This window comes from Podarcis gaigeae, assembly GCF_964106915.1.
Source record: "Podarcis gaigeae genome assembly, chromosome: 15".
NCBI classification, from domain to species: domain Eukaryota; kingdom Metazoa; phylum Chordata; class Lepidosauria; order Squamata; family Lacertidae; genus Podarcis; species Podarcis gaigeae.
The window spans coordinates 8,957,646-8,972,077 of record NC_139692.1 but is presented as its reverse complement, the minus strand read 5'-3'; the positions used below and the strand labels follow the sequence as shown (position 1 = coordinate 8,972,077).

The following is a 14,432-nucleotide window of genomic DNA, read 5'->3' as shown; positions in this document are numbered from 1 at the left end:
ACACAAAGTTTGAACAAGGAAGTTGGGGAAGAAACTCTGCTTCTGAATGACAGAACTGGTTCACATATGTTTTTGGCCTCGCGAAAGGAACAGCGTTAGCAAGTTGTGCCTGCAAAAAAATAGCCTCAGAGATTGCTTTTCTGAAGCTTTGCACTACGTTTCCTTCACAATTCCCCATGGGGAAAATCAGAGCTGGAAAGGCACATATTGAAACAAGAAGGAAAGGGGAGATAGAGAGGTGGAGAAAAGGAACCAAGACAGGATAATTGCACACATTCCTACCAGCTGAGAAAGCAAAAATAAACATGGGAAGCCTGAAGATTATTTGACGTATACATATAGTGTGACACACAAAGGAGTAAAGGGAAATGGGAACTTGAGAAATTTTATTTCTGTAAATTCCAGTACAAACTGGTCTGATCCACACCTGTGGACTAATGCATGGATCACAATATTGATCCTTCACATTCTACAATTCTCCAAAATGAGCATTCTTGGCTAATGAGTCATCTTGGCTAAGAAATAATAATACCAAAATGTATTGCAAAATGCTAACTTTAGAATAAAATGGGCATTTGCGTACGAATTTCTGTGCTTTTCTTTTAAAAAAATAATCACAGATTAACACAGAAAGGGGACATGATGGACTAATGAACAAGCACATGTCAAACTGACATAGACTGAAAATAGACTGCTCCATTCTCCAGAAAAATATATATACCGTAATTCACATAGTTGAGAAAACATATTCACTTAATATTTCATTCTGATTGAACAAAGAGAGGTAGATTGGTGTTTTGGATAAAATGCATATTCCAAGTTCAGATAAAGGACAGTAACACTGGCTGGACATGGGGAGCCTGTGCTGATCTCAGCTTTATTCTTGTTTTCCACTGTTCCCCGGCAAGGGCTCACTCTCCTTCACAAGAAGGGGAGCGCTAGAGCTGATAACATCTATCAAAAAATACAAAACCCAGAAGCAAGCGGATACAATGACAAGTATGTATGAATGCAGGCTTAATGGCTCAGATTCCACTACCATGGTTTCAGAATGGAAGAGTGGCAGTTTTGTTCAGGTGCATGGACATACACTCAGTGGTCTTACCAGCCAAAGGTTTCAAGACTTGATGGACAAATTTCCAACTCCAAAGAGTATTGGTCTTTTGATGCTTTCCAAAACAAACTGCAATTATTTCAAAACACAGTCACCAGGAAGCGATAGGAGCAAAGCTGCCTCACCGCACTGTTGACTCATGTTAAGTTTGTGGTCTACTAGGACCCCTAGATCCTTTTCACATTTACCATTGTCAGAAATAAACACAACTACTTTCTACATTCGTGTCTCTTGGCAAAAGGGGAAAAAATATTTCCTTGACTCTTGGAGGGATGACTAGCAACAGGATCTCCAAAGCACAAAGTTTTCATTTTTTATTTCATTTCATTATTATTTTTTGCTTTGCTATGTTCCCAGCAGTGCATCCTTAACTTGGATCTTGATACAACACTAATCCTTTTGGAAAGAAATCTGCTATTTGAGCTTGTGTCTAGCAGCACAACTGGACAAAAGTCAAGGTTTTGTTTTCTACAAGCTTAAGCAAAAGGCAACATTTGAAGCTGCCCCTGTCTCAAGGACCTTCTGTTCTATCTGATGGGATTTAAACGCAAGCTTTTCACTAAAGCTAGTGGCTACATGAGGAGCAGATGCCTGTAACCAAACAAACAGTACACTAATAGGGGAGAAGATAGGAAGGGAAATGCCTAGGATCACCTTATGTAATATAGTTTCAATCGGCTGCAGAGCTGAGTTAAAGCACCCAAGCACAAAGGCCTCACTTTAGAGACTAGCCTGGGGGAATGTTGGTTTTCGAGTATGTGAGATGTGTTGCCATCAACAATCCTCTTTTTGCATTTTAGTTTCTTTCACTTTGGACACTCTACTGCAGTTCAGCTGCCACCAAATACTACCTAATTTGTCTCACTGCCCCATTATTTCATGCAATTTACACAAGTTAAAGTTAATTAACAATGTAATAGTTTCCACACCTTTAATTTCAATGCAAAGGAAATGCAGTTCAAATGATGGACAAAATGCCATTGATTACATATCATTTGCAGACTGAAAACAACAATGAACGCCAGTCGGTATTGATTTCTGTTCTGGACATGGGATGAATAAATGAACATTGGTAATTTCCACTTCTTTTTCCATTTCCATTGGATTTCATGCCCCATGAGGAAATGTAGCCCTCAGGCTGAAAAGCATTCCACCTTCCTAGCTAGGGCACCATCTGGTCTAGGACTAGGGCTGTGAGGAAAGACATTAAAAGGAACTTCCAGAAGCTTCAGCAGCCTGCCTGACACTGGGTTCCTTATCAAGACCAGCAAATGCAGAACAATTTGTGCAAGATAAATGCAAGGAATCAGAATCTGAGTTACTCTGTCACAAAAACATGGTTTTTCCAGAACTGTAAAATATTAATAGGTATGGATCCAAACATTATACCGCTTAAATGAAAAGTGAGGTTCTCGGTGGCAGCATTTGCTGTGGTTGTTCTGTCCAGCTGTGAGCAAGTATTTGGTTTATGGGTGGCCATAGTTTTTTTTATCTTTCATCCCACAAGCAGCAAGTAGCTTTTACTCAGCAGTTTAAAAGGAAACTAGGCCAAATGGATTGTGTCCAGAGGAGGATTGGGAAGGAGACCAAGTCCTATGAGGAATGGTTGAAGGAGTTGGGCATGTTTGCCCCAGGGAAGAGACAATATGATGGCCATCTTCAAATATCTGAAAGGCTGCCACCTAAGTGATGGATCAATTTTTGTTTTCTTTTGCTCCAGAGGAAAGGACACAAACCACTGAGTTTTAATTTCCAAGAAAGGGGATTTTGAGTCAACATTAGGAAGAAACTTCCTGGTGGAATGAACTGCTTTAACAGTGGAACAGATAAAAGGTGATAGACTCTTGTTTGCTAAACAAGCTGGGTGGCTATCTTTAAGGTGTGTAGTAGCAGTGGATTTCCAGCATCAGCAGGTGACTGGATGAGATGACATTTGAGGTCTCTTCCACCTCTATGACTCTGTGATGCATTTTAGCTAACATGCATAGTGCAAAAATACACATAGAAATACAGGGGTTTACCTAATGAGTACCCATAGCAAAGAGTTCATTTCTTGCACAGCAAGACAATCAAGCAGAAAACAGCATGATGGATTCATAGGAACAGAACTCAATAGATGTTCACAGGTCTGTACACCAAGAAGTCTCGCTCTACAAGAACAATGATTGCTTGCAAGGGTTTAGTAACCTCTGCCCTGCAGGCCTATTTAGGCCTGGTATGAGTTCCAACTTAGCCTGCAAAGCCGTTTTCTCAAAACCACATGCACTTACCCCACACCTGACTTCACATGTGATGTCAGGCACATGGCAGATAAGCGTGTGATTCCAACGGAACCATCAGGCACTTAAAGTGAGCTCCTGATAGTTCCTTTGCAAGTGGGGCTCACTGACAAGAGCTGATCAGCGCTGACAGCCAGGCCCACTGGGATTGGCTGCACCAGCAAGTTCCGCATCAGGAACCTGCTAGTGCAGCTTAAGGGGCCTTGCTGTCAGCTTGCCAGTCTTCAGAGGGAAAATGTCAGTTTGCAGGCATAGTCTGCCATCTGCAAACAAACTTCAAGGAGGCTTGCTCTGTCTGATCAGCGATTACAGTGAGGCCCTTTGAAGTTGTGAAGTGGCAGAATGATAACAGCAGGTGATTGACAGGTGGATGGAGGCTCTTGATTACAAGCAAGTAAGGAATCCTCAGTCAGGCAACTAACTGTGCAGCCGCAGCTGCAGATACAAAGCTCAAGAGTCATGGTACATCTGCTCAAGATGCTCAGAGTAGGACAAAAGCAACGAAGACGTCCCAACAAGTTTCCCAAACGCTGCCTGCCAAGTTTTAAAAGATGCGGTATAGCATGGCTCAGCCACAAGACTCACTCACCTTGCGGGGATGTCAGGATTGCAAACGTGTCTGGGCTTCTGTTTCAGATAGCGGTTGGTATCTCCTGTCCTAGATCTCTTTTCCAATTATTTTGATAAGTATTAATTGATGTTTCCCTACGTCTAGAACTGCATGGGGTATGTGAATGCCTGAGCAGTGCCTTCAGCTAACCCCCAAACAGAAACAGAATTCTGCCTTATAACCAAGTAAGACCATTGGTCCATCTAGTTCAGCATTGTCTACAGTTCTCAGACTTTCTATCTCTAGGTCTCACTTCAGAGGACTGAGGCCCACCAACTGCAAAATGGTGATGGGGGAAGGCAGAGTTTGACACTAGCAATTACTAACATCCCTTTGTATTGATATTCAATCCGTTTTAGGAAATTGTTCTCTGTTTCTGATCCATGCCACTTGTACATTTCTTTTTATTCAATTTCTGCATCGATCCATATTTAAGGCTAGGGGAGAGAGACACCACTCAAAATTCTAATCTGCAAATTAGTTTGAGAGATGTGGATCAAGTTGATTCAAATAGGAATTTGCAAAGATCAAATTCTTCAAACATCCCCATTCCAAAATCAAAAGAGGAGTCTGTAGGTTCACTGCTAATCTGGACATACAAAGAACAGAAGGACGTATCTTTCAGTCTGTGCGACCTTCCTTTGACACCATCTGTTTCTGAGCAACTGATACATGTTGGACCATCCCAAGTAATCATTGATAAATTATTCACCACAGGAGGAATCCAAAACTTCCCTTCCAGCCAATATAACCCTTTCTATGGACTTCAAAGGATTTGAGCTCCAAGCAAAAGACATCGGCAGAATGAATTTCAAAGCTATGAACACACACACACAGAGGCTCCTTTGTCGACTGATTTCACTTCAGACAACTCTCTCCAGTCTGCAACATGAATCATAGACTTGGCTGTGAGTCTTAATTTAAGGGACAGAAAGGGAGGGGGAAAACATTGACTTCCCATGAAAGCTATTTACCTTGAATGCAAAGTCCTTCAGTGCAGTTCTCTGACTCTTGGCTTGGACCTTCACAGAATTTCCCACCATTTCGTGGAGGTGGAGCACTGCATTCCCGGATCCTCATGTGCTCACACTCGGGACTGCAGACCGACCATTCACTCCACACCTCCCAGCCGCCATCCACTAAACAGAAAAGAAGGAATTAACTGTTGCTTTAAATGGCAGATTGTTTGATCCAAAACTCGTTTGGGGCACTTTGGTAATACAGTGGTACCTCGCAAGACGAATGCCTTGTAAGACGAAAAACTCGCAAGACGAAAGAGTTTTTCATTTTTTGAGTTGCTTCACAATGGGCTTGCTTCGCAAGACGGAAACGTCTTGCAAGTTTGTTTCCTTTTTTGAGCTTTTTTTGAGGTTTTTGAAGACTTTGGTGATTTTTGAAGCTTTTCCAAAACTTCTTTTGCAGCCATTTGGTAAGTTAAACTTTTAAAACTTTTTTGGGGGTTTTTGGATTTTGGGTTGGAATCCGTGCTTCGCAAGACGAAAAATTCACAAGACGAAAAAACTCGCCGAACGAATTAATTTAGTCTTGCGAGGTACCACTGTATAGGTGAACTCCCATGTAGGCAAGATAGATGAAATCCTTACCCCATCATTTCTCAAATTTATCCCAATTTTCCCTTCCATTGGAAGGTGGTGGACACTCCATTATATGCTTGATTTTTTTGTTTGTTTTGTTTTAAAAGCAGAGGTTGGATGGTTACCTATCAGGGATGTTGTAGTAGTGAATATTTTGCATCACCAAGGAGTTGGACTAGATGATATTTGAGGTCATTTTGAACTCTGTGATTCCCTGATCCATCAAACCCAGATCTGAGAAACCTGTGGCTCTCCAGATGTTGTTTGCCCCAACTCCCATAATCCCTTCAGTGGCCATGCTTGCTGGGGCTGATGAGAGTTGGTTCACCATCATCTGGAGGGATGCAGAGTCACCAGGCCTCATCTAGCCTGCAATTTGATTTATTTTATCTCCGTAGTGTTCAACCAACCATAGATCACCTGCAAACTTTCTGCTCCTTATATCTAGAGCTCCCTCTTAAAACACACATGCAATGCCTTCAAACACTTCTTGGAATTCAACTTCTCCCACACAGTTATCAAGACAAACCCTTAATCCAATGGTGAAGAACTTTAGCCCTCTAGTTCTTGATGGATTCAAGAGCCAATCAGCCCTAGCCAATGGTCAGGGATCATGGGAGCTGCAGTCCAGCAGTAATGTATAGGTCCTCCTGTCCAATGACTCATGGTTATATATTCTGTGTGTGTCCTCAGGAGGACCATTGAGATCAACAGACTTTGAGTAAAATTTAATTTAACATAATCCAGTATCCCAATCTCTTAGCATAACTAAGCCTAAATAGGTATAACTAATCTGAATACATAAACCTTGTTTTAGATCATGAATAAGCTGCAGTGTCCCTCAGGCTTATATGCTCCTGCTCCCCAACATCTCATCCCCAAGTAAGATGTAGAGAATGAAAGTTCAAAAGCTTACATTTCTGAACAAACCATTGTTCAGGGCAACTTGTTGGCAACTTGGAATCTATATTCTAGTTTAGGGGTAACCAACATGTTGTTTTTCAGATGTTGTGGAATCCCATAAATCCTAGCCAGTATGGTCTGTGATCAAGGACAGGCATAGGCAAATTCGGCCCTCCAGATGTTTTGAGACTATAATTCCCATCATCCCTGACCACTAGTCCTGTTAGCTAGGGATGATGGGAGTTGTAGTCCCAAAACATCTGGAGGGCCGAGTTTTCCTATGCCTGATCAAGGAGTATGGAAGCTATACTACAGCAACACAGCAGGTGTTTATAACTATCCCTGAGCTGCAACATTTCAGCTTACAGGAGTAAAACCTATGTTTGAATGCTTTGCTATAGAATAATCCCCTAACCACAGAAAACTAGAATGTCAGGGACAACAGCAGGCTAGTACTCTTCTCCCTGACATCTAGCTTTGTATGTGCACAGAAGGTTTATATGTAACTATTAACTGAACACATAAAGCTGAATGGTCCATCTGTTTGTGTTATATACTAGACCTCAATTACACCATGCAAAAAAGGTGAATAAAATCTTTTTGTAGGGGGGGGGGGAACCTCACAAAAAAACTAGTGAAGTTGAATTTAAAGCTCAAAACTGCTGTACAAGATTACATGTGCTAAAATTTATCTGCTATCAAAGAGAAGCCTAAATGGCTTCTTTTAGGTTGCATCTCTTCCCCAAATTTCTGTGCTATTTTCCCCCATTCATTTGGGCTGCAGCTACAATGTTTTTGAGAGGGAGAGAAAGATTGCCTGAAGCAAAAAAAGAAGGAGCAAAGAAGCAGAAGCAAAAATGATCTTGGGAGAAATGCTGACAGTTGGAGACTTGTTTTCAGACTTATTTGGAATCATAGGAAAGGGTTCATAGTTGACCAATTTTACATCATTTGCTTTCATCATTAACCACTAGAGAAATCTGCGATCACATGATGTCCCATGTCCACATGATGTAGAAGGAAAAGCAATTTGGAATGCAAAACATACCAAAATGTTTATTTCAGCAGAAAGGCCAAGTCAAACAAGCTGATGCATTGGGGTCCATTATTGCTCTATTCAAGCCCCAAAGTGGCTCACAGGATGAGGCAGACCTACTGTGCTATTTTATTGGCAAGTGGGCTGCCATTGCTAACCAGGAAGGAGAGGTTGGAGCAGTGCAAACATGCCTGTGGAGCCAATCCTGCTTCTGCATTTGCACTGCACCAACCTCTTCTCCTGCCTAGTCAACAGTGACCTACTTGCTAGAAAACAAGAAAAGCGACTCCACCCAGCCCAACATGAAGTTTTTCAAACTTGACCAAAGCATGGTTGGCATTAGGTCCAGATAGTCCCTTAGAGTGAAGGGAATAGCAGTTCAAAAATCCAAGGTCCAATCAGCTCTAGGGGTTGAGATAATTCTGACATGTGCCTGAAACATGACAGCTAGCCTTGCAGTTCTCTTGCTAATACCCACAAGATATTCAGGATCAATATGTCTAACAATTGGCTCACTTCCTGTCTTACAGTCTTTGCAACTCCCTGTTCAGCTCTTTTTCATGTTACCCGTGTCCCAATTATGCATGTTAACAAAGCCAGTTCAAAAGAAATGCTAGATTCAATAAATTCCAATTTAAAGCCCGTAGATATGAAACAAACACCCGCAGTGTTCAATGAGTTTTGGATAATGAAACCTAAAGAAAGTATGCATGCATTTTTAAAACTGGACAGTGCATATTGGTAAATTTTCATTTTTTTGGGTGGTGGTGGAAACCTCAAACATACAGAAAAACACATAGATGACCATTGGCCACACTCCCTGGTATATCATGTAATGGATTGTAGGCTAACATGTTTTTTTAAAAAAGGAAAACATTTGTGATTTTTTTTTAATCCTTATGAAAATTCATCAGCATTTTAGCGTGAACTAATAATACACACCTTTGTATGCTGTTTTCACCAATAAACACATTTTCCAAGCATTTTGTGTGAGTGTTTCTTCACAGATATGCATCAAAATGGACACTTTCCCCTAACAATTTTTTATATAAACTAGTTGATTGTAAAAAAAATAAAAATCACCAAAAAGAAAAAAAGAAAAAGTGTGAATTTCCAAGATAGCGTATTTCATTTCATGCATTGTTTCAGAAACTGTGTCCTTAGGTATGTCTGCATGAGAATGTAAAATGAACTGAAGTTATTTTGCATCCCTGCCCTCAAGAGGAGCTCAGGAGGATAACAGCCCCATCTCCCCAACTTCAACCATGGGCCTGTGAACCATTTATTATTATTATTATTCCAAAAATTTCATTGATTTTAACAGATATAACATATAAAACATACAAAAGAAAACACATTACAATACTACAAGAAAGAAAAAAAAAACAAAAATAAGAACACATATTCCTTCTAAAGTTCATTTTAAATTCCATTGTTAACTGACTTCCTCAACTCCCCCCTGAGTTTCCTTGTATCACCTTGTAGCAGTTTTCCAAGATCATCTTTCTACTACAGTTAACTGGGCCTGTGAACCATTAACCGGTAAATGTAGGCTTCTCAGACCTCACCCCATTGGCTCTGCTCCACAAGGCCTCCTCTCTCCTCAACTGTTACTTGGGGCAGCCATTCCACCAGGCTGCCTCAGTGGGAGAGTTAAGACCCAGGGCTCATGTCTCCAGCTCTGCCAGAGGCTTAGTTCCATTAGGCACTTCCTGCCTCTGAACAGTGCCAGGTGGTCATTAGAAGTACAACTGTTTAGAAACGGTTGCCTGTGTCTGGATTCTGGTTTTCCTCTTCCCTCCCAGTCCCTTTTGCCTTGTGTAGTGTGTGTGCTTAGATTGTAAGCCTGCAGGTAGGGACTGTCTTGCTTTGACTGTACGTAAGTCACCCCAGGCTCACTGGAAGGACAGATCGTGAAGCTGAAACTCCAATACTTTGGCCACCTCATGAGAAGAGAAGACTCCCTGGAAAAGACCCTGATGCTGGGAAAGATGGAGGGCACAAGGAGAAGGGGATGACAGAGGACAAGATGGTTGGACAGTGTTCTCGAAGCTACAAACATGAGTTTGACCAAACTGCGGGAGGCAGTGGAAGACAGGAGTGCCTGGCGTGCTCTGGTCCATGGGGTCATGAAGAGTCGGACATGACTAAACAACTAAACAACAACAAGAAGTCACCCCAGGAGCCTTTTTTACTCTAAATAAATAGTAATAAATACCATCTCTCTCACCAGGGCACAGTGAAGTGCAGGTAATTTTCTGCACAGACATTCCTTCACAGAAGGCGCCTCCGTTGAGAGGAGCTGGGTTGGTACAAGTCCGTGATCGCTTCTGCCATCCTCTGCCACATCGTACGTTGCAGTTGGACCACTCTGTCCATGAAGACCAGCCTCCATTCACTGCAACCAGGTGGGGGAGTAGGGAGGAGATGGAGATCACATTAACATTCGAAAAGAACAAACCTTCATTTCATGCCCTTCCATTCTCAAGCTCTCTTTTTAAAAGGAAAAAAGAAAAAAAAGTTCCTGCATGTTAAATTCCAAAGCTCAGTTGTAGACCCTGCTGCCTAAATAACACTGGGATGCAATTATCTAAAGAACTTGGTGTCAATGTGTGGTCATGTTTGAAGGAGGCAGACTCATATGCCAGGAGGTGCTGAGGATGACAGGGAGATGGTTTTTGAGAAAGGAGAGGCTACCACCCTAATTCTCTCCAAACACATTCCACTTAAGGCACAATCAGATTCCCCAAAAGGCAAAAAAATAATGATGAACGGAGGTTGTCTAGGCATCTATCTGACTTAATAAAATATAATTCTGCACTTTAAAGAGAACAAAGGCAGTCAAGCACAAAAGAGGCAGGGAACTTTCTCTTCCAGTTCAGACATGGCTGTTTGAAAAGCAACATTAGGGGTCCATACTAAGTTTGAATAACAAGCTCTCCTATAGAGAAAGAGCTGTTACAAGGAACCATAGATGCACAATTTTATTTTGACCGACCCATGGCGGGAGGAACTTCCCCTCCCACCAAGGGCCACATTACCTTGAGGGTAATCTTTCGAGTGCCACGTGAAAGTCCCCTGTCCGAAACCTTAGAGAGTAATTGCCAGTCAGAGCAGACAAGACTGAGCTACAGTATCTTCTCCATGTGGCAACATCCAGATGCTGAACCATCTGCTTTGCATGAAGAAATTCAGTCCCCAGCATCTTCAGGTAGGTCTGGGAGAGACCCCCGTCTGAAACCGTAGAGAGTCACTGCCAGTCTGACTTGGCATAAGGCAATTTCCTATGCTCCTATCTCTGCCACCCCCCCTGCTTTAAATGAATATTGCAAATGGGGCCCTGGGTAATTCTTTTTTAGTATTTGCTTATTTGTTACATTTCTTTCTCCTCTTTCCACCAAATGGCCCTCCAAAGTGGCTAACAGCAATAACATATAAATTAAGATCAGTTTTGTCTAGGAAAATCCAGAGGAGGGAGATTGAGCAAACAGTTGGCCATCTTTATTAACTTCGGTGTGTCTACTCTGAGTAGAACTTGCATTGGATGCAGCACAAAGAGTCTTCTGGCACCTTAAAGGTGAACTAATTTACTATTGTATTAATTTTCATGGATTATGGTCCATTTCATCTGTAGCATGAAGTGTTATCCTGAATTTTAGGTGTATATATATACACTTGGCAGATTGTGAAGTGAGGTCAAGGGGAAATGTAATGCAGAAAATGTACAGACAGTGATAATTACATACTTAACAGTGGTTATTCATAAAATAGTTGCCTGTGACATTGAGAACTGTTTAGGGAATCAGCGTTGTTAAGTATGTAATTATCACTGTACTTTTCTGCATTTCATTTCCCTCTGAACCCACTTTTACTACCCCCCCACAAAAAACCCCATGTGTCTATCTGAACACACACCTGGATAAAATGGCTTAAATCTAATGAAATGGAATATACTCTATAAAAGATTATGCCATAATAAAATTGTTTGTTTTTAACTTGCCACAAAATCCATTTTATTTTTGCCATAAAACACCCCCTTAAGAACTGAGGCTGTCCATGGGCCAAGAACGACTCGCCATCTGTTTTCTTTGAACTTAGTTGCCAGTTTGTGGTCAGTGTTGCAGTTGTTTGTGGGGGGTTTTAAGACCCCCACACTTCCTTTTTCTTTTCTTTTCTTTTCCCCTTTTATTTCATAGTGAATGCCATCCTTCAAAAAAACAAAAACCCAACCACAACCAAAGACAGACAATGATTCAGCACTTGGAATGAAGTAGCTCAGTCCAAAGAAGTTTACTGAGCTAGTTGAAAAGTCTCTGACCTACATCTGAAAATAGCTCCCATGCTTTTCTTTTTAAAAAGTGCTTTAATCAGACATCTAGGGGAAAAAAAGTTAGAAAGCAAAGTGTGGAGACAATTTCCTAAAGCTTATTGGGAAGATATGGAGACATTGCTATTGCTAAGGATGTTTAGTCATTTAATCACTGCTGCTAAGCAATCAGAAGGAAGCAATGTGAGGCACTTCCCATATATTTCCTGGTGAAAAGATTTGTTCTCCTCCACAGGAGCAGTGCATTTTAGAACTGTGTGACTGGCACACATTAAACAGGGTACGGTAATTCTTTTCTGTTATGGAAACACAATTATGGGGAAAGCTTCACTAGATGATATTCAGTCTTAAAAATGTCTTACTTGTGTGCCTCTGATTTGCTTTTGAACCCAATATTTCAGCGCAACAGCTTGTAACATTCTGAATGCTGATTTATAAAAAAATATTTTGCAGAGGATAAACTTCTTATGAATTAAAAAGAAATCATCCAGATGAACTCAGACCGAAACAGTTTGTTTTGTAAAAGTATGAACTTTAATAGGAATGAGTTCCTTTTTGGAATGCATGAACTTGAAATAGAACTAGTTCCTTTCTAATTGACACTTTCTAAGCACTGTAGTGAACATTGTCGCCAAGTCAGTTTGGTAATTAGTTATTTCACATATTCAGTTAGCACTATATATTGGACCTTGCCAGTTTGTAATGGCTTTTTAGTGAAATAGGTGTTAAGTTATCAAGGAGGTGTGCTCCCAAGTATTCTCGTGAATTTCTGGGACTGCCAATCAAACAATGGGGTTTAAAAGCTTTTCTTTAATGGCTTTTAAATTGATCTTGCTGTTAACTGTTTATTCTATTCACTAATTAAAATGCATATCACAATTTCTTGGTCCAAGTTATATTTTTAGAATAGCTAATGAGGGGTTTTCTACTAATCATTAATCACAGATAAGTATTTGGGAGAGGGGGGTGGAATCCAAAAATACCAAGCGATCTCGATCCAAGGAGTCCCTTTTCACATGTACAGTAGAAGCACCTTCTAAACTCTGCTTCAGCCTTGTGAAGGAGGAACATACATTCATTTCATGATCAATAGAATAATGAAACAAATGTAGCTAAAATGAATTCCTTCCCATTCACAAACTGAGTTCAGAAGGGACGTCTAAGCATTTCTTCCGATCTTGAATCCATTTACTTTTTGTTTTGTTTTGTTTCTCCTAAATGCTGCATGTAGATCAATCGGATTGTCTGATGCTTTTGTTTACTTGTGTTTCTGTGAAGAGAAAACACACAGAGAGACAAGTAAAAGTGTCAAACAATCTGATAAGTCTTCTTATCTGCATAGAACCCACTAGTTATGCCAAGCCCAAGCCCTAGAAATAATGCTTATACTTAATGATAGTGTTATTATTATTATTTCTTAATAAAATTTGTATACTGCCTTTCATCTGAAGATGACAGGGCTGTGAACAATACCAATCAACAGGTTAGCATTTGCAAGCTAAGAAGTTATAGCATTTCACACCCACTGACCGTACACCACAACAGTGGCAGACAGGCTTCTTCTCTTGGCAACTATGTTGGCTGCCATACATGTGTAGTTCCCAGAATCAGAGAGGCGCGCTTGGCGGATGATCAGGTTGTGATCTGCTCGGGTGTCAATGTTCTCATCCTGCTCAGCATCAACAGGTTCTTCATTCTTCAGCCATTCCACCTGGAGAGATAAAACATGAAGGGTGGATTAATGGGATGGATTTACTTTATTTATATCCCACCTCTCCAGAATTGAAGATGATGGATAACATTAGTCACTTACTGAAACTGATTGGCAGTACAATCAGGGCAGACAGAGGAAAGCATATTTCCATATCGTATGTTCATTGTATAAAATTTACTGCTACAATTTGCAAGGGGGTTAGACAAATTCATGCACAACAGTGATCAGTATTGGGCCAAGACATTTTGCTACCTGAGGCAAAGTGCAAAGATGGCAGCCCTCCATTCCACATAGAGATGCCACCTGGAATAAGCTAGCAGACTTGAGGGCAACAAAGTAGTTATGTTGGTACAGGGCAGACTATATGGCACACATAGCTCTGCCCTGCAGCGTTTGAGGGCTGAGGAGGGCTATCTCCACTGCCTCTTAGCATCTGCTGCCTGAGGAAATCATTACACTTTGCCTAATGGTGGGCTTGGCCCGGTCAGCAATGGTGGCTGTATGGAACTTCCATGTTCAGAGACACCATGCCAATGAATATCAGTTCAAACAAGTTACAGCATTTCACATCCATTGAGGAGGCAACAGCAGCTCAGAGCTGCTACTTTCATGACCTGCTTGTGGACTTCCTGGAAAAATCTAGTTAGACATTATGGAAAAGAAGATGCTATGCTCAATGCACCTTTGATAACATATAGAAGGACTGTTCTTAAATGAAAGATTAATCCACAACTGTCCTTAAGGGCCTTTCCACACATTGGGTGATATCCAATTAATGTGTCCCATTAGGTCCAGAATTTCTACTTGCACAATGGGAATTTCCCCCATCACCCCCTGTACATTTCCCCCAATCT

General features: G+C 41.1%; 1 protein-coding gene across 2 annotated transcripts in view; it reads right to left on the bottom strand.

Moving 5' to 3' along the window:
- The window catches only part of UNC5D (unc-5 netrin receptor D), a 435,843-nt gene that overhangs the window by 124,912 nt on the left and 296,499 nt on the right, over window positions 1-14,432 (bottom strand). For both annotated transcript variants that reach the window (XM_083713478.1, XM_083713479.1), the window contains exons 5-7: window positions 13,395-13,575; window positions 9,768-9,935; window positions 4,978-5,142 (exon numbers count right to left, since the gene is read on the bottom strand). In XM_083713478.1, coding sequence (XP_083569604.1) covers window positions 4,978-5,142; window positions 9,768-9,935; window positions 13,395-13,575 — 514 coding nt within the window. The remainder of the gene's footprint in view (window positions 1-4,977; window positions 5,143-9,767; window positions 9,936-13,394; window positions 13,576-14,432) is intronic.